General features: G+C 38.0%; 1 protein-coding gene across 2 annotated transcripts in view; it reads left to right on the forward strand.

The window, feature by feature from the left end:
* Positions 1-20,820, forward strand: part of pard3aa (par-3 family cell polarity regulator alpha, a) — a 588,383-nt gene extending 567,563 nt beyond the window's left edge. For both annotated transcript variants that reach the window (XM_051097809.1, XM_051097810.1), the window contains 2 exons: positions 6,758-6,882; positions 15,602-20,820. In XM_051097809.1, coding sequence (XP_050953766.1) covers positions 6,758-6,882; positions 15,602-15,995 — 519 coding nt within the window. In that variant the 3' untranslated portion in view covers positions 15,996-20,820. The remainder of the gene's footprint in view (positions 1-6,757; positions 6,883-15,601) is intronic.
* Positions 20,821-21,348: the final 528 nt, after the last annotated feature.

A 21,348-nucleotide genomic window follows, 5' to 3' on the forward strand; every position in this document is an offset into this window, starting at 1 on the left:
TAGGGTATTTTGAGTTGTTGCTAGGGTGTTCATGGTTGTTAGGGTATGCTGAGTGGTTGCTAGGACATTGGTAGTTGTTAATCGGAAGGTTGTTGATAGGTTTTTCTTGGTGGTTGGTAGTGTATTCTGAGTGGTTGCTAGGTTGTTCTTGGTGATTGGTGGGGTATTTTGAGCGGTTGCTAGGATATTGGTAGGTGGTTTATAGGTAGGTTGATACAATGTTGTTACGTGGTTGCTAGAATGTGCTTGGTGAATGCTGGGATGGAACCACTGAACTCTGGGATTGCAAGGATATTCTGAGTGGTTGCTAGGGTGTTCATGGTGGTTGGTAGTGTATTCTGAGTGGTTGCTAGGGTGTTTTGCATAATGTTGAAGGTGTGATGGGGGGTCTGCTATACGGTTGCTTAGGTGTTGCAAGGTGGTTGTTTACAGGCTCAAGTCAAAAGTGCCAGTCCCCATGTCTCTAAAAATAAGTTGGATCTGTGTAGGTGTACATGTTTTTAATCACTGCTAATAAAAGATATTTAAAAAATAAAGATACTTAATGCCGGTTAATTTTTTGCCTAGTTATGCCAGTAGGTAAATCTCAAGTGAGTGTTTCACTTGGTCTCCTAAGCAACAGCTTATATACTTGGACTTCAGAGACATGCACTAGCTTGTATTTGACATAGCCTTAGCTAGTCTGTTTGCAGTATGAATGAATCAAAACCCCTCTTGATACCTAATGGTGTCACATTGTCTGGGCTGCTAGTACAGGAAGTAAAAGCTCTGTTGTTTGCACAGTGCTGAACCAGAGGAGTCAAGCTAGAAGCCACCTAATTGCTTGTGATAGTTTACATTGTTTAAAGACTAGAGACATTTCCCGTAATAGAACACGCTCCCTCCCTCGAGTGTCTCAAGTCTACTGTATTAACGTCTGACGGGTCTGCTTCTCAGTTTGAACAGGACTGGTTTCAAATAACAAAACATGTTAGGTGGGACCCAGGGAATGCCTTTGAGTCTTTCAGGGCGAATTTCCTGAAGTCTGCAGTTTAGATGTCAAGCATGACTTTTTTCTACATGTGGTCGGCACCGTTGCCATACCCAAGTTGTGTCAAGGGGATGTTAAAATACAGGCACATGCTGGTAGTAGTTTCTTTCTGTGGGAAAACTCCCTCCAGTTTTGAAAAGGTGGGAAAAACCGTGCTAAAATGCTCTGGCTGAGGTTTTGTGTATTGGATGGCATGTTGGTCTGTGGGCCACTATGCTATTGACACAACTAATAAATTGCAATTATAGCACTGGAAGTGTGTGTAAAGAATGTAACCAAGTATTCAAGTCTCCTTCAATGACTAGGGTGGTTACAGCTATGCTAAGTTTTTACATCCCAAAGAATGGTGGTCCAGGTGTTTTATCCCTGGATTGCATTAGAATCACACACACTCCATCAAGGCGAATACAAACAAGATTGACATTGATTTAGAGTCTGAGAGGGCCCACGAGCGCTGTGGTCCTGTTGACTTGTAGAAATATACAGCCGTCAGTCGCAGCAGCAGCTTGAGAGAATGATGGTAAAGCAGGGTAAGAGAGCGCTAGGGAGGCGTTTGTAGCCATAACAGTCTTGTTGATCCTGCTGCCATAAGTTTGATATAATGACGTTATAAAACTGTCAAAACAAAGCTCCTCTGAGAGCATCTAGAATTTTTGGGGGGTGATGCGATGTCACAGCGAAAGCGTCAGATAAGTAATGGGACATTTTTATAAAAGCACCATTGTGTGTTTTGGACATGGTAACTTATTGGTGTTATTACCATTACACAGATGCATACATTGTTATGTCGAGATACCGTGAGTTTTAGACATGGGCCTTTGATATTGTAATCAAAATATAACAGTATTCAAAAGTGCGATGGACTTCCGTAGTGGTTCATAACTGTACTACAGTATTGCATTTTGCACAGTAGTTACATTAAGTGTTATAAAAAGGCTATGAAAAGCACTTATCTAATTGCCATTAGTGATTACCTAGCTACAGGTATTCAGCATGTTTTGGAGGTTTCTTTAGCATTTCAAAGCCTGCCGGTTGTTATTTATAGCTTTGATTATAAATACCGTATATTACACCATTCAGAAGTGTCCCTCAAGTGCAACAGAAAATCAAAGTGGCATGAAACAATGATTGATTGCCTTTTAAATATGTAGCTCTGTGGCAAAACTCCCAACTTTACATCAAACGCCTCTCATTTCTTTATGAAGAAAAATGGGTAAGTACACCCCAGATAATCCTTCAAACCCAGCGTGAGTTCTGACAGCACGAGGCACGCATTAGGACAGTGATTAAGGTGTGTTCTCAGCGTTCGCGATCCCCCCGAGGACTGAAAGAAACCCGTCATCAGGTTTTTATGTGCGACGACGAGCTGCCAACCCAGATCGCTGATAATCGCCCTGTGGCCAGAACCTGTCACAGACCTCCACCGCTAAATAGACAATTAGACGTGTCTTGTTATGCCTCCCTTGTATATCACGCCCAGTGTTTTTCGCTGTGACTTTCAAAGGGGCTTTTCCAGATGTTTGTCATAAAGAGCATGTTCCTTCCAGAGGCTTGCCACCCTGTCTCAGCCAATAAAAATCAATCTTTTGTTAAGACGATCGGAGGCCACACAAGGGACGGAAGTTTTATGCTGGTGCCTGGATCACAAACACGTGCACAAATGCTTTCATTAGGCCCCTATTTACGTGGTTTTCTCCTCTGTTACAAGGACCTCGGTGCTGGTAAGCATTCAGGCAGCCTTCATGACTGGAAAGAATGCCATTGATTTCAGGATTCAGAGGAGCCAGCATGTTTTCTTTGATTATATACTGCACAGGAAACTAGGCGTGATTTTCACAGAGTGGAATCAGAAGACTCTCGTCCTCATATAGTCGACCCACTGTGGCCAATGGTGGGATGAGGTTATCTCCGCTGCCAAATCACCGCTGCAGGAAAACACTGTAAGCCAACAATGGCTGTATGTAGGCGAAAAGAAGTGAACAACATGATAATGAGCCTACAGTGGGTAGATAAATCCACTGCAGCTCAAGATTAGTGTCCCTCCTGTGAAATATACGTTGATTGCCTTCCTACTGTTGTATATCCCTCCACGTTCACTAGATTTAGAAGTAGATGATAAAACTGAGATTACCTACAGGGGATGTGGGGACTATATCTGTTCTGAATACTGAGCTGAACTCGGATCCCAGTGTAACGCACATTCATGTTTGTGGTCTGAGTGTTTGCAAGAGCCATTTTATTACACAAAAAAACCTTTTAATATTGAAATATCAGGTTAATTTATAGTGTTTTTTAAACAGGTGGTAAACAAACTGTCAGCTTAATAACATATATCAAACACCCTCTGTAAAAACCAAATATGGTCTTCTGGGAGGTTTCTAAGGTATTTTGGGTGTTTAGTATGTTAAATGCAAGTTTATGTGGTTTGAGTTCGTTTCTAAGGTGTTGCTAGGTGGTCATTAGGGCGTTCTGGGTGTTTAGTATGTTAAATGCAGTTTATGTGGGTTGGGTTCATTTCTAAGGTGTTTCTAGGTGGTTATTAGTGTGTTCAGTATGGTAAATGCAGTTTATGTGGGTTGGTTTGGTTTCTAAGGTGTTGCTAGGTGGTTATTAGGGCGTTCTGGGAGTTTAGCATTTTAGATGCAGTTTATGTGGGTTAAGTTAATTTCTAAGGTGTTGCTAGGTGGTTATTAGGGCGTTCTGGGTGTTTAATATGTTAAATGCAGTTTATGTTGGTTGGGTTTCTAAGGTGTTGCTAGGTGGTTATTAGGGCGTTCTGGGTGTTTAATATGTTAAATGCAGTTTATGTTGGTTGGGTTTCTAAGGTGTTGCTAGGTGGTTATTATGGTGTTCTGGCTGTTTTAGTGTGTTGCTATGCAGTTTATGTTGTCTTCTGTGAAGATATCCATTGTGTTTCTAGGTAGTTATTGTGGTATTCCGAGTGTCTTCTGAGATATTATTAAAGTGTGGCTAGGCGATTATTAGGATGTTCTTGGTGTTTAAATGTATTAATAAGAAGTTGCTAGGCTCTTCTAGGAGTTTTCTAAGGTGTTGTTAGGTGGTTATTAGGGTGTTCTGTTTTAGTGTGTTACTGTGAAGTTACCAGGCTCTTTTGGGAGGTTTCTAAGGGATTTTCTAAGTGGTTATTAGGATTTCTGGATGTTAGTGTGTTGCTATGGTGTTGTTAAAGTATTTCAGATGGTTGCTAGGGTGTTTTTATGTAGTTATGAAGGTGTTCTTCTGTGTTGTTCATGCTGTTTTTTTTTTTTTTAATAAAGTTTTGAGGTGGTTGCTATGCTGATCTTATGGTGTTTTGGACTGTTGCTAAGGTGTAGGTTGTTGGGTTGTTCTGAATGTTTAGTATGTTAAATGCCGTTTCTGTGGGTTGAATTGGTTTCTAAGATGTTGCCAGGTCATTATTATGATGTTCTTGGTGATTAAGTGTATTGATATGGTCTTCTAGGAGTTTTCTAAGGAGTTGTTAGGGGGTTATTTGGGTGTTATGCTGTTGTTATGGTGTTTTGGACTGTTGCTAAGGTGTTGCTAGGTGGTTGTTGGGATGTTCTGGGTGTTTAGTATGTTAAATGCAGTTTATGTGGATTGAGTTGGTTTCTAAGGTGTTGCTAGGTCATTATTAGGGTGTTCTTGGTGATTAGGTGCATTGATAAGAAGTTGCTAGGCTATTCTGGGAGTTTTCTAAGGAGCTTTTAGGCGGTTAATTGGGTGTTATGCTTTTGTTATGGTGTTTTGGACTGTTGCTAAAGTGTTGCTAGGTGATTACTGTTTTAGTGCATTGCTTTGCTGTTAGGGTGTCCTAGGTGGTTACTAGGTAGGTATTAGGATTTCCTAAGTGCTTTTAACACATTGCTTTGCCATTGTTAGGGTGTTCTAGGTGGTTTCTAATGTGTTGCTAAGTAGTTATCAGAGTGTTTTCAGATGGTTTCTAAGGTGTTGGTAGGTGATTTTTAGAGCGTATTTGTAGTGCATTGATATGCATTGGGTGTCCTATTGACATGTTGCTATGTTGTCATTACCAGGGCCTTGTTAGGAGGTTCTGAGTTTAAATACTATAGATAAACCTTCCTTGCTGTACAAGCACTCAAGCAGAAAAGTGAAGTTTCTAAGAGTTGAGAGGAATCATGTGTCGTCTATATCTGTTGTCACTTTCACATTTTCTGTGTATTTTCCAATCCTCTGTTTTACTTTGAGACACAGAGAGCTCAGTGTTGTCATAACTTGATAATTGATACATTTTCTTTGCAGAATGATGTTCTCATTTTCCCTTCCTTTTTTTCCTCCGGCTTTATCTTTTTTTTCTAGCACTCACCCAGTCAAGTGCATCAGCTCTAAAATTAACTCCATATGTCGGAGCAGGTTTCTGGAAGTGGTTGAGCCTATAGTGCAGTAAACATTGTTGCACACGGAGCATGTGTGTGCTCTGACCCCGCCGTGCACCGCAGGCCCGGCCCGTCTTTGATATTAAAGGCTACGGGTCACACCGTGCAGTAATCGTAACGATTATACGTGATTTGGAAGTCTGGGACCGGCGAGCCCTCCTCGCCGTCCAGCTGTTTCACGCTTTCTTGCTCGGAATTGATGTGGTCTATTTTTCATAATTATGTCTGTCTCTCTATCAGGCCACTTTTTTGTGTTTGTTCAGGTGGGCTTCGTATTGTTGTATTTGTTCAGTGTCTGAAAAAGAGGGGGGAAATGATAATTTCCATGTGATTAATGGGTGAAAGTGGCATGTGCTGTCTGGAGATCTCATGAAAATGTCATGCTTTCATGTTTTTATAAGGATTGCAGATGAACTTTAGATGATCGGTCTCTACATGCAGAGTAGAACAGCAATAAATTAAAGTGCGATTAAATTAGTACTTTGTAAGCTTATTGTGTTTTGCTACTGGTGTATATATGATTTAATTAATTTTTTTAGATAACTGCCATTGTTTGTATGTGTGTACAGACAAGGACTGACAGCCGCATTTATCTACAGTGTGTATGTGAATAGCACCATATCAGAAGGAAGACACACACACACACACACACACACACACCTGATTTTTGTTGCTGCAGTTTCCTCTCAGTCCAAATCTCATTAAAACATCTCACTGTGAATAATTACTTCATTGTTGCTTCTAGCCCGCAATAAAAGCATTTCCTTTTCTCTGTTTTCAGCTTAATACGTTGCAAGCCAAGAAATTTACCAGGCCTTTAGCTATTAAAATGCATCTCAGTGGGGATTTTGCCCAGCCTTCATCAGACATGGATAAAATTGCCTTATTCTCCAGTTTGCAGTTAAACCGTAGCCGTAATGTTTAATTCTTCTGTTTTCCCATCTTATGAATCGCTTAAACGTTCGCCCCACCACATTAATGCAGCATTTGTCATTTTTGCATAGTCAGCTGTTTGTAGCACAAGTGCACTCGAGGCTAATTGCGTTCGGGTGTGGTAGTCACGTTTCTCATTAGCGCACCTTGCGCTGTAGGAAGAATCGGTAGTGATCAAGTGCCCCTCAACAATTATAATACCCCCACATGACCGTGAATCGTAAAATTATGCTGCGCTTGTTAAATTTTGAACTCGGTCAGTGCAAACATATAGTGTAACATACATGGAAACATGTTACTCTACCTGAATGACTTCTGTCGAACACACATTGTAAAATGCATTATACTGTTGTTATATTATTTGTGTGTAACAGGAATATGTATTTTCATATTTCAGCCCAACACGGGTTCTTATACACCGACGGGGCGGCACTCTGTTTCTGTAGAGGACCAAATGCAGAAACAGAGAGAGGACAGAGACTCTTTCACACAAGCCCAGAGGCAATACAACTCCTTACCGCGGTAAGAGAAGCCACATAGAGACATCACAGATTCTGATTTCTCTGTTAACCACACATGGTCTCTCAGAGTAACACTAAATGGACAATATTTGCCTAAAGCACTGAAACCCTTGATGCATTCATATTTGTATAATTTTACAGAACTTGCAGGACATTGACCTTTTAGTACAAGGAGAAGTTCGCTTCCAGAACAAAAATGTACAGATAATGTACTCACCCCTTTGTCATCCAAGATGTTCATGTCTTTCTTTCTTTAGTCACTAAGAAATTGTTTATTGAGGAAAACATTTCAGGATTTCTCTCCATATAGTGGATTTCTATGGTGCCTGCGAGTTTGAACTTCCAAAATGCCTTTGAAATGCAGCTTCAAAGGAAGCAAAACGATCTGTCATATTCTAAACAAATTGATGATTTATATACTTTTTAACCTCAAATGCTCGTTGTCTAGTTCTGCATGAACTCTGTGTATTCTGGTTCAAGACAGTTAGGGTATGTCAAAAAGAACTCTCATTTTCTCCTCCAACTTTAAAATCCTCCTACATCGCTGCAGAAGTACCCAGTGTTTACAAAGTGAACACGCAAAGAAGATCAAACGCCCTTTATAAAAAAAAGAAACAGCAATGTAGGACAATTTTGAAGGACGGAATACACAGAGTTCACGCAGAGCGAGACAAGACGAGCATTTGAGGTTAAAATGTATATAAATAGTAATTTATTTTTTTAGAAAACGACTCATCGTTATGCTAGACAAGACCCTTCTTTGTCGGCTGGGATCGTTTAGAGCCCTTTCAAGCTGCATTGAAACTACATTTTGGAAGTTCAAACTCGTGTCCACTATATGGAGAGAAATACTAAAAAATGTTTTCCTAAACAAAAAAAAAAAAATTTCTTTACGACTGGAGAAAGAAAGACATGAACATCTTGGATGACAAGGGGGTGAGTAAACTATCTGTAAAGTTTTGTTCTGGAAGTGAGCTTCTCCTTTAATATTATGATGCCATTGCAATACTTCCTAATTACATTTTGTAAAAGTACTCCTTACATTCAAGTAATAAATCTCAAATACGACTACATACGTTGCTGGAACGTCTACAGCAAAGCAGTGAAAAGTAATACTTTATTAAATCCATGCTTATAAATCAGCCATAACCCAAATATGCGTGCAGTCTTATTTCCACGTCTCTCAAACTCTCTATGACCTCAGTGGCATTTCTCTGCTGAAGTCATCCCATTGTCATGTGGTTGGCTCTGTCTTCGCTCTAAGCCTTCAGAACAGCAACAACGTCTGTCTTCATGCTCACATGCCCCTCCTAAGCCTAATAAAGATCAGCCCGAGAACCTGTTTGTTGAGGGAAGTTTATCTTGGCAACTGCAGTCTATAGGGCCCCCCTTTATTTTTAGATGGATATCGGCCCAGTCCCTCATCTGTTTTATCTTCTTTCTTCACTTTCTCTCTTTTTTCTTCCCCTCCCCTTTGCATATTTGTCATAAATGTCAATAAAGCTTAGAATGTTGCCTGCGGGCTGAGTTTGATATCAGCGTTTCTTCTTGCAGGCATTGGTATCTTCTTAATCTCCTTCAGTTCATGCAAAGCATCCAGCCAACAGACATGAGAAGAAAAAAATCCCGCATTAGAGCTTTACATACTTAACTGACAGGGGTGGGGGACTGCAGGCGCAGCTGATAAAGTTTCGCTCAATATTTCAGTACATTTATTTACAGCACGGAAGGAAAAATTGCATTTTTATGTTTTTGATGAAAATGTAGCAGCTAAAAAGTCACCTTCACAATGCAAGGGTGTTGCCAAAGTCCTGCTAAGGTGGTCTGTTGGCCACAAAAGAAATCATGAAGGCTGACATTGAAGCCCAGTCTCTATACACAGCCTTCTGTTTTTCCTGCCAAGCAAAAAAAAATCATAAGAAAAATACTTTTTAATAACATAAAACAACTTTTTAATTAAATTATTTGGGAGAAAAATGACTAAGCCAAAAATATTGTTTGTGGGATAACATTATAATTCAAATGGGATAAGAAAAGAATTAGAAGTCCAAAAAACAACAACAACAACAACAAAAAATTAATTTAGAGGTATAGTCTAAAACAGCATTTTAGTGCCACATAAAAAAAAAAAATAATAATAATAATCTAAGATTATGAGATTAATAATTTGAAAATAAAGTCAAAATTTAATGAGAATAAAGTCGAAATATTATGAGATTAATGTCAAAATATTTCAAGAATCAAATTTAAATATTTAGAGAATAAAGTTGAGATTATGACAATAAAGTCAAAATGTTTCAAGAATAATTTTGACTTTATTGTCAAAATATTTCGACTTTACTCGTAATTTCAATTTTATTCTCAAAATATATAAACTTTATTCTCAAAATATTTAGACTTTATTTTCATAATTTGGCTTTATTGTTGTTATTTTGACTTCATTCTCAGAACATTTCGACTTTATTCTCATAAAGTCAAATTTACGAGAATAAAGTCAAAGTGTTTCGAGAATAAAGTTGAAATGTTTCAAGAATAAAGTCGAAATATTTTGACAAAGTCAGAATTATTCGCGAAACATTTATTCTCATAATTTTGACGTTATTGTCGAAATATTTCAACTTTATTCTCAACATTTTTTTATTTTATTCTCATAATTTCAACTTGATTCTGGTTGTTTCAACTTTACTCTCAAAACATTTTGACTTTATATTCATAGTACAAATTACGAGAATAAAGTCAAAGTGTTTCGAGAATAAAGTCAAAATATTTCGACAATAAAGTCAAAATTATTCTCAAAACATTTTGACTTAATTCTTATAATTTTGACTATTGTCGAAATATTTTGACTTTATCCTCGAAATGTTTACATTTTTTTCTCGAAACATTTTGACTTCAAAATTACGAGAATAAAGTTGAAGTGTTGAGAATAAAGTCAAAAGTATGAAAATTAATTAGTAGCAATTGCAGTATTAAAGTTATAATATTATTCTCAAAACATTTCAACATTATTCTTGAAGCATTATGTCTTAAGTTTTAGATTTTTTTATTTTTTAACATGGCACTAAAATGCCATCGTACTAGTCTATAAACCTATAAAGTCTTATTGGTACAATAATAATAATATATATATATATATACTTGAATTTTATTACCATTCAATTTGTATAATTATAAGATTGTGTTGTGTGGGTATTTTGAACTAGAATTATTGGGAAATGTCTACAGTCTGTGTGGTCTAACCTACATGCATGGGGCTTGTTTTTATTGGCTTTGGGAACAGTGTAACCAGGATATGTACAATTACAGAATTAGTCCCCCCTCAAGCAATGACAAAGCCCAGCGCACACCGCAGAGCGGAGGGGGGCCTTGCATCAGAATCCCAGATTCGTCCACCGTTCTTTTCCTTTCTCTTTCCCAAGACAGTAGAAGAAGTCCAAGGGTCGATAGAAAGGTTGACATTCACTACTCCACACTACGTGGCCATAATGACAGTTAATCAATTCAGCCAATCAGCTTCCACTATTTCTCTCTGCCTTAAGCATCGTCAATGTCGCTGTCTATATTGAGCGAACTTCAGATGAAAACACCGGCTTTACGAGGAATCCACCGACTGGTTCCTGCCGGAGCTTTGACGCTTTCCCTGGGAAATCTCCGCACGGACGGCTGCGCTTTGATGTGCATTCCACTCATAATCTCATGCCGTCGGTCAAGCAGGGTCAAGCTGGTGTGAAATGACCCCTGTCCTCCAGAGGAACCCGGCAGAGATGCACGCTCATTAGTAATGTAAGGAGTTACTGGAACGCCGTCCCTCCACCAGTCATAATGCAACTTGGATTAATCAACAAACACATGTACAGACTGTGGATTATAAGCAAGCTTTAACAGGGATCCAACTATGCGTTTACACTATGGGTTTAGATTTAGCACTTGGCTAATGAAGGGATTCTTTTTTAAGAGGTGGATTAGAAAGGGAGGAACAGAAAATGGCAGATAAGCGAAGTGTGCGCTGATTAGCAGTAATGGAAGTCATGTGAAACAGAGCGCAACTTCATGCAACAGCTGCACGTTATAATACGGCAACACTCACAGAGATAAGAGGCGCGTCCTGCGTTCCAGGCTCTCGTTCTGCTTCCTGTTAACAAATAGAAAACATTACTGAAGGTGTTGAGATAATATTGTTCTCTGTGTGCATAGCTGTTGTCCTATTGGTAAACTGTGATGCACACCAGCTGTTTCTCAAATACAAATACTGTAGCTTCTGTAAAAGGGATTAAAATACTTGTTTGTTCTTATTCTGTCTTTAATGGTTTTACTTGTGTTGTGACATGACATTAGCATAGAGATGCTGGTTATTACACATCACAGTGCTTATCTACACTGGCATCAGAATTGCAGAAATAATGACTGTTTTTAAACAGGTTTTACAAATAGTCTCCCCATCTGCTATTGGTTGAACAGACAGAAAGCCCCACCCCAAACTCATCCCATTGGTTGAGCTGTTGCTATGTTGGACTGGGCGGGTTTTTGAAACATAGGCGTTTAGATAGCGCCACTGTGTTTACTTTTTTTTTTTTTTTTAAAGGAAATAAATCTACAAATGTTTTCTGTACAGTTGTTTTTACATATTAACTTAAAAGTATGACACATTTCACCATTTTCAATAGCTAACAAAAGCCTTTAGCCTTTATATGTCACAAACCTTAGCATTTTAAATCCCTTTATCTACAGTGTTTATCTACACTGTCATTAGAATTGGAAAAAGAATGACTTTTTAAACAGGTTTTAAAAAGAGTCTTTCCGTCTACTATTGGTCGAACAGACAGAAAGCCCCGCCCCAAACTCATGCCATTGGTTGAGCTGTTGCTATGTTGTGCTGCTCGGGATTCTCAAACATTGAGAGCAATGTTTAGATGGCGCCACACTGCTTTCAAGTCTGTAAATAAATCTACAAATGTTTTTACTTAAATTTGTCTCTACATATTAACTTGGGATAGGAGTAATTTAAACTTGAAAATCTGTTTCACTGTTATAACTACAGACTTTAGTCATGATTATATTCACAATATGTCACAAAATGTATCATTTCAAATCACTTTATCTAAAGTGTTTATCTACTTGTGTCAGAATTGCAAAAATAATGACTGGTTTTAAACAGGTTTTACAAATAATCTTCCCATCTGCTATTGGTTGAATCGAAATTGGTTGAGCTGTTGCTACGTTGAGGTGGTCGGCGTTCTCAGACACTGGCTGCATCTCATTTCGGAGGCTGCATTCTCCGGAGATTGCATCTGTAGGCTTCATACGGGTCATTCTATAATTAGGGGGACATTTAGAATTTGACAGTGTGAAGAAAAGAGTTTCCCAAAAACCTGGGGTTATATCACGTGTGATATGAACATAATTTTTTAACAAAAGATATGGCTTTTTCAACATATAGTAGTGTGATTGGGAAAAATCTAATTGTGTGCTAGAAAATTATGCATCAGGGCTTTATGTTGATGAAAATTTATTAAAAACATACTTCACGGACATGAGATGTACCCACAATTATAGAATGACCCATGCATCATCAAGAATGTCTTATTTTAAAAAAGTAACCGTAATAAAATTGACTGTTATTCCTTGTGAGGTGTAAAATACTGTAATTTCTTTATTACTCATTTAACAGTTACTTCAGTTGAACGGTTACTTTTCTTAAGTGAGACTGCCCTGATGATGTATGCAGCCTTCAAATTTGACCTCCAGAGGATGCAGCCACATCTGTTGACAGCAGTGTTTAGATTAGGATAAATATGAGAAATCTAAAATATCTAAAATATTAAAATCTTTTTTAAAACAGGTTTCACAAATAGTTTGCTTATCTGCTATTGGTTAAACAGACAGAATACCCCGCCCCAAACTCGTGCCATTGGTTGAACTGTCTAAGATTGTATAACACTGAATTGCCAAATTGACTGTCAAAGTGTTTTGATAGTGCCACTGTTTTTACATTTTTCAAGGAACTTAATCTACAAATGTTTTACTTGTAGTTGTCTCTACATGTTAACAAGGGATAGGCACATTTTAAACTTGAAAGTATGGCACATTTCACTGTTATGACAGTCTTTAGCCATGATTATATTCACAATATGTCACAAAACTTATTTCACATCTCCCCGTCTGCTGTTGGTTGAACAGACACAAAGCCACACCCCAAACTCATGCCATTGGTTAAGCTATTGCTGTGTTGGTCTGGTTGGGATTCTCAAACATTGAGAGCAGTGTTTTGATAGCGCTACTGTGTTTTCAATTTTTTTTTTTTTTTTTTTTTTTTTTTTTTTAAGAAAGTAATCGACAAATGTTTTACTTATAGTTGTCTCTACATGCTAGCTTGTAGTAAAGCACTGAAAGCCTTTAGCCTTGACTGTATTCACAATATGGCATGAAAAAAATTTGATATATTGTGTATTTTAGCTTAGGCTGGTACATTGATGGTGTATCATCACCCAGGGCCGAAACTAACTATTTTAAAAGGAGTTATAAAAATGTATTTTATCTATTAGTCTGTTAATGTTTTAATGAAGGTGGCTTCTAGCAGTCTGTTTTTACGTATACGTTGGATTTCAAGGTGATAATTAATCACCCCTTTCTCAATAGCTTCAATAACGAATGTGCAGATGTCACTGTATAAGCATGAAGATTGCTCTTTTTTTTTTTTTCTACCTAACACCATTGCATCTTGAGAAATGGCATGTGTTTCTCAAATTTTTTCTGTATTCTGCTGGGATCTGCTCTTAGTATGAGGTTGAATGGCTCACATTCGTTCTACATGAACAAAACACATCTCACCTTACTGAAATACAACAATGTACTGTAATCAACACGTCCAGTCAATTTCACCTTCTACGCATGTGAAAATACTATGTTCATGGCCTTTGACTTTAAATGATATGCTTCACACAATCGGTCCTGAATGTAATCTGTATTCATTTTCAAACCCCACTGATTTTTTATTTATTGTCTAAACAATGTGACCCACAGTGCATGAAACCATGAGATTCAACGGTGCTTTGCTAGGCCAAAATGACTATTATATTTGTTCATACTAAACATTAGGGGTTTGTTCTGAACCTCATAAGTATTAAATTTAGCGGTGTAATTTGTTGCATACTGTTTCATGAATAATGCCTCAAATCATGCAGCTTGTTGAGGAGAGGTGTGCTATTACTTTTCTTAGCAATCGAATATACAATTGTCACCTAGAGATCGATAAAACTGGCGACTTGCATTGAAAAGGGACCCAAGCCATTTCGAAGTCTATAATAATATAGACACTTGGGCTTTTTTTTAGTCTTGGGCAAGTAAACAACCACTTGGCAATCACACTAACATCTTGCTACTGACAAAAAATGTAAACACTCCTTATTTCACCACTGCATCCTGAATTCTGGACAATACTTGAACATTTTTGTGCCGCCTTTTGAAAGCACTCCTTTCTTGTGTGAAGCCCAACAGAAGTGTGCGCATATACACTTACACGTATGCTTTTAAGTGTGCAACACCAGTGAGGTGTGAGTGGGGCTTCATTTAGCCATGAGGCGATGGGACGTGGCACGTTAGCTACTTCACATTCCCACTTAATGGATCCTAATAACAGAGCACAGAGAAGATGGACACTGCCTGAGTGGACAACCCTCACAATGGCCGCCACGTTGACAAAGAAATTTGTAGGTTTGATATTTCTTCTCTCGTTCCTTTAGGCAAGAAAGGAATCTAACACTGGCGGTCTGTCAGATGTCTAGTAGTTGATTGGCCAGTATGGATGGACATTGAAGAAACCTGTTATTTCCTCTCTTGATGTTAAGTACGCTAGCTAGTCTCAAAAAGATTGTTTAACCGTTTGTGTACAGCAAAGAACTAGATTTTTTACATTTTCTGGAGAACGTGACTGCCGCTTATCTTGGACAGTTCGCCACTACAATGCTAGCATTACCGTAACCTCTGGATGAATGCGTTTCTATTTCTAAAATTGGGCCAAAATGTCCCAGAAATGACCACTGTCAACTTACGCCGATGAGGGTCATTTGGATTCATGAGGTGGAGCTACAGTATCAAGGTCCCGCCCACACTCCCACAGACCCAATCGCAAGCTTACAATCATGAAACCACATCAAGGATGCCAAAACCAGCCCAATTGTTATTCAAAACTAGCCCAATTGTGCTGTTTTCCAGTTTACCTTCGTTGAAATGGCTTTCTGGGGGATAGGGGAGAGATTGCTTTAAAGAGCATCCTGAAAAACATCCCGTGGAAACACTGTAAAAGCAGCACAATTCCGCGGTTAAACCACGGACTTGGCAACCCTGCACCACATCCTATTTTTATAGCATCAAATAACTAAAACACACTTATTAGAAAACAAACACTTGAACATATATCAGGGCAACAGGAACTACCTAAAATTACAGAAACGGTCTTTGGCATTTAGATTTAGTTTGGCTCACATCACATTTGTTCACATGGAGAGGCCATGGTTTATACTGTAGCCAGCCACTAGGGGCAATCAAAATGTTTTGTCTTTACGTTTCAGGACATCTGCGGCACACTTGGGCTTTTCTATATGGTTTCTAGGTGGTTATTTAATGTCCCAAATCAAGAGTCCACTCACATGGTTCCTTCTTTCACTGAAAGTCTTTTTACCCTATTACCCTGTTTCTGATCCATCTTCCTCTTTTCCTCACAGGCAACCGCGTAAAAACCCTAGCACTGTGTCTCAAGACTCTTGGGATAAAGTCTATCCTCCCGGCGAAGTCTTTCAATCTGCCAAAGAGAACCCGCGCTACTCCAGCTACCAGGGATCCCGCACTGCCAACGGCTACCTGGGCGCCACCGCCACGGGCCTGAACGCTCGCGTCCTCCTGGAGACCCAAGAGCTCCTGAGACAGGAACAGAGACGAAAGGAGCAAGAGGCTAAAACCAAGCTACCTACTATGGAGGAGACGCCAACCCCAAGCCAAACCCCTGTTCCTGCTCCACCCAAAGGTCCCTACCGACAAGACGTGCCACCCTCGCCCACCCAACTCGCCCGGCTCAACCGTCTACAGACCCCTGAGAAGGGCCGCCCCTTCTACTCCTGAGATGAGAGATCAAAACTGTAGGAAGAACTATATGACAGCAATAATATGGAATGGAGAGAGACAGAGCTATAATATGGAGACTGCGTGGAGGATTCTGGGTAATTGGTTTTGGAGGTTTTTGCCAAGTTGTTGTTTTTTTTTACTCTAGTATGAAATATTTGTACACACTGAAGATCAACTATCCATCTCCCATTCCTGCTTTTTGACGAATGTGTATGTGTTTGTTGAATTCATTGACGTTATGGCACTAGGTACTCTTGACAATCATATGACAGTCGCCCGAGGCTTTGATACATGATTGTTTCCACCATATTGTGACCTACATATCTTGTTTTCGTCAAATGTGCTGAGAAAAACAAGTAGGTGGGTGAATTTCACTACACCTGTCAGAAACACGTCTAGGTCATATTTCACCACAAAATCAAGGAAAAATGCAATATTTAGCTTTAAAAAAATAAAGCTAGTTTCTAGGTCTATAAACATTTTTGACAGAGCCCTGCACACGACATTCAACAAATAAATAGAAATATAGGCCTATCATAGCAACAGATTAAGTATTCATTCCCACATATGTTTTCTTTCATAAAACGGTAATTCAATATTTTTTTACTCTATTATAATAATTCATTTTTTTCCTTTTAATTAAAAACCAGCATACATTTAGTACGACGTATCAATAATGTAAAAATATTTTACACTTTAAATACATTATTTTCACTGAGAATGAAATTTTTGTTTCACTGAATTATTTTCTTTTATGATTTTCATTACACTAATGAAAATTTTATAGGTGCAGGTGTACAGTATGTGTTCTTAGTGAGTGTGTCAGCTCATATACTCCAGCAGTGTAACTGAACTCAGCTAATAGGGTGCGGAAAGGTTATGACCCCACGACCCTCCAACTCTCTGCTACGGAAACCCTCATTAACCCGTCATACTTCTCAATTGCTCCTCATGTGACGCCTCCTATCTCCACCCACTTCATAATTGATTCTTCTGCTTCTGTCCTCTGTTTCTCCACTACTAAGCTGTTAAATGTACAGTAAATGTACAGAAATGTAGGAATTAATTAAAATACATCCAGAAGACTAAACAATTAGGTTTAGTACTACTAGTATAACTGAAATTACTTACTATACTTTTAAAGTCGGCATGAAATCATGTTAACATGTATGATTCCATCCAACTATTTTTATGTGAATTTTGGGATATCGCATAAAAAAAATTCTGGCTGGAAACAACAAGATGCACATAAATTTTCAGTCTAATTCTGCGATCCACATCCAAACACTCATATTACTTTGCTTCAGCAGTTGATGTGATTGGATAACAGAACTAACCTGTGCACCAATCTTATCACACATCTCAGATGTTGTTTTAGTCCTTCTACCTGAAGCAAAGGTTGTCGTCAAAATGATTTGGTATAATCACCTCCTAGAACTGTCTCACGTGATTACATGACAGCGTTTGTTATTGTGTTTAATCTGCATGCTCTGAAACTCTGAAAGTCGTTGCTTATGTAGGCCTCCCATGTTGCAGCAACTTTCATTAATACTGATAATATGTGACAATTTTAGGCCTTGTTTACACTGCAGGTCTTGATGCCCAATTCTGATTTCTTGCCTATATCTGATTTTTTTGACCGTCAGATTACACGTTCCTTCAGTTGTGACCCATATTCGATTCATGTGTTTACACTTGCTATACCTCTTTCATGTTTTCTTGCAATGTTGTCATTTAATGCCTCCAAGGGTTGCCAGGTTTTCGCAACAAAACCTGCCCAATTTCTACTCAAAACTAGCCCAATTGTGTCATGATTGACATGCAGCACTGTTTGAGTGGGGTCCCACAGTACAATTCGCATTCCAGGGGCTAAATATCACGTTATTGGGGTTGCTTTAACCTGCGGCAACAATGTTAAAGTCAGTGTTGGGGAAAGTTACTTTTAAAAGTAATGCATTACAATATTGAGTTACTCCCTAAAAAAGTAATTAAAAAAAGTAACTAATTATGTTACTTAGTTACTTTTCATGGAAAGTAATGTGTTACTTTTGCGTTACTAATTAAATCTGGGCAGGGCTTGCTTGTTTGTTTTTAATATAAAAAGTTCTATTTTTGGCAAATGTAAAAGCCTTTTCACACCAAAAGCCTCAGGCTTTGACAAAAGTAAATTCACGTCTGTACTGTACAGTAGACTGCAGAAGGAAAAAAATGTCAAATGTTAGATTATCCTGAGTAATTTTTGCTTATTAGTATGGTTGAATTTGATCATCGAAGGTTGGCAGCAAAGACATCGGTTAATAAATTGGGATTAAATGCATAAAGGATATTTGTATTATTTAACATATTCAGAGTTGAATTTCTGAATCTGTGTTTTGTGAGTGAGATGAATTAATGCATGTTCACATTTATTCTAGGAGTAACATCTTACTCCCAATTTCTCTCAACATGGGGACAGGAGAGCTTTTAATCAATAAATGGGGGGAAAAGTTTGAAAAAAAGTAACTCAGATATTTTCTTGTCAATTAAAAAGTAATGCGTTACATGGAAAACGTAATAATATTACGTAACTCGCGTGACTTGTAATGCGTTACCCCCAACACTGGTTAAAGTATCACAATTCCGTGGGAAAATTAGGGACTTGGCAACCCTGCCACCTACATACGTGCTTCCTCTTGAGAATAATATCACATCATTAAACTGCGGAAAGGTACCAAATTGTCATAGGTTTAATGACATACAGAACGCAATGCCTCAGAAAATCCAATCTACCTGTTTTCATGACAGTCGCATTGCATATCTGATTTGTATCCACACAAATAAGGCCTGAAACCAATCTCGAAATATCCGAATACATGCGTTTTTTTCCTGTTTGCACCATCATAGAACACATCCAATCGGTCACATATGAGCAAAAAAATCAGAATTGGGTCACATTTAATTGACAGTGTAAACGAGGCCTTTATTTTCTTGAACACATGGGATGAAAACAGTGTTCTATTTGCGAACATTTTATGTGATCTTAAAATTTTGTGCATTAAGTTAAATTGCCAACTTTTAATAGAAACATAGCTAATGAGATCAAATGTAATTTTCCTCTTTAGGAAACCGTGGGATTGTGAAAAAGTGGTTGGAGGGGAGGGCTTAAAAATAAGATGGGTTGATGATGCCAACCAAAAATGGAAAATCAGTTTAAAAAAGGAGCGTTTTTTGATGAAAGATTACAAACTATTCTTAATGTACACAGCTTAATCTTGCATATTAACACCAGAAACATTACAGGTATTAAGATAGCATTTAGTGTCTATTTTGAATTCATGCTGACTTTAATGCTTCCCATCAAGACTGTATACTTGTGACTTCCAGGCAGTGTGCTTGTGTGTGTGTGGATGCATTACTTTTAAACCCAGTAGGTGCGGGTGTGACTCTGACCTTTGCCTTTACACAAACTGTCTTTGGTTTCAGCGGCGCAGGCAGAGACCAGTTCTGTTCAGCACTTTAGTTTTTTATCGCACAGGTTAATGGGCAGTTGCTCGTGCACATGTTCCACTATAACACAACAAAGCTCAGGTTACAGCTCACGCCGCAGTAGCCACGGATACAGTTGAAAACCCGTTTAAAGGAGCAGTTCACCTAGTAATGAAATTTCTGTCATCATCTACTCTCTCTCATGTCGTTCCACACTTTTTCTGTGTAGTCCACACTTTTCTCCTAAAAGAACTGGCAAGTAAAGTTGACCATATGGCTTGTGCGCTTATACGATAAGATTGGACTGTTCTTTTACTTTGCTTTTTAATTTTTTTTCCAGCTTGGCACTGTCTGTTTTAGTTATATAAAAAAGAAAGTCCAGGACATTCTTCAAAACGTCATCTTGAATGAGAGAAAGGATTTTTCCGTGACTATCCCTTTAAATCTTAGCTGCCTTTTAACTATTCATTCAAAAATCCAACCCATTCAAACAAACGTCATGTGACTTTTATGTGTGCTGCATATTTTTTGATATTTGTATGTGTATGTGGGTTTCGCGTGGGATCGTGTATCACCGGTGCCTGTAACATGACTCTCTCTTGTCTATGAACTGTATCTTGGCAGGCACATAAAACACTTGGCCACATTTTTCAGAGCTAAAGCTAAAAGAGCTCAATAAGCTCTCACAAAAGGGAAAGCTGGGCCCATTGACCGACGTACTCTCCCTCCAAGTCTCTTAAAGTGAGTCGGCCTGGCGTCTCGCTCTGTCTCGGGTCCATTCATTGTGGAAAATGTTCATTATATCTGCTCTATTATTCTCTGACTTTGGTACTTCCTCCCCAAATTGTTCTGGGTTCTGTGGTACAACATGATGTGCTTTTAATATCGTATCTACAAACAGACATTTCCAGAATAGCAGCTGTTTCTTTTGTCTTTTTGTTTTTTGTTTTTTTTTGGTGCTGGCTGCTTATCTAATATTTTATATCACATTGTATACATGTATGAGACATTTTTGATGGGAAGTGCCTGTGAAGAGGGATGTTTTTGTATGTTCAAAGTTTAACTTGTCGCCAAATGCACATATTTTTAAAATGAAATTATTGTATTCCTTTGTCTTTCTCTAATCATACCGCATTTGTTTTAATCGTTAAAGAAAGCAAAGATTAATCTGCACATTTTAATGTATTTGTATGACATTTTGTTGTCTATGTACGTCGTAGGTACTATGGTGTTTGACTCTTGTGTGCACAGTGAAAATGGTTTTTACAGTTTTTACCTGATGTCTCAAAATATACACAAAGCTTCTCTGTACATATCAAATCTATATTCAATAAAAAGTTTCTTCATTCTGTTTACAGTAAGTGCTTCTGTTTGCCTTTATTTTAAAAAGACTGAATGCTGAGTAAGTAAAATATACATAATATTTTGAGAATATAAACTTTTTATTATTTTTAATTATTTAAAAAAAATAATTAAATAAATAAAATGCAATTCATACATAATGTGACGAACAGTTCCTCTATGATGAGGATGCTTTAATTGTAATAACTTTTGACTTGGGGGGAGGGGAAAAAAAAAAACTTTAATCACAGCTACTTTTTATATATAATAGCTTTGATCAACTTTGATTTGGTAAAAATGCCATGTAGTCAACACAGGCCCATGGGGGAAAACATATCAAATGCTCTCTTAAAATATAATTTCATTTTACCTAGTTTTCTGAAACAATATGGAATTGATGATGATATGATGATAAAAATAAATAAATAAATAAATAAATAAATGTTCATTTTGATTTGTCAAAGTTAATACTTCGCAATCATTTTTACGTTTATTTATTTATTTATTTCCCAGTAGCTGTGCCCTAAAACATTGCCAGGGTCCA

This window comes from Labeo rohita, chromosome 24 (genome assembly GCF_022985175.1).
Source record: "Labeo rohita strain BAU-BD-2019 chromosome 24, IGBB_LRoh.1.0, whole genome shotgun sequence".
In the NCBI taxonomy this organism is placed as follows: Eukaryota; Metazoa; Chordata; class Actinopteri; order Cypriniformes; family Cyprinidae; genus Labeo; species Labeo rohita.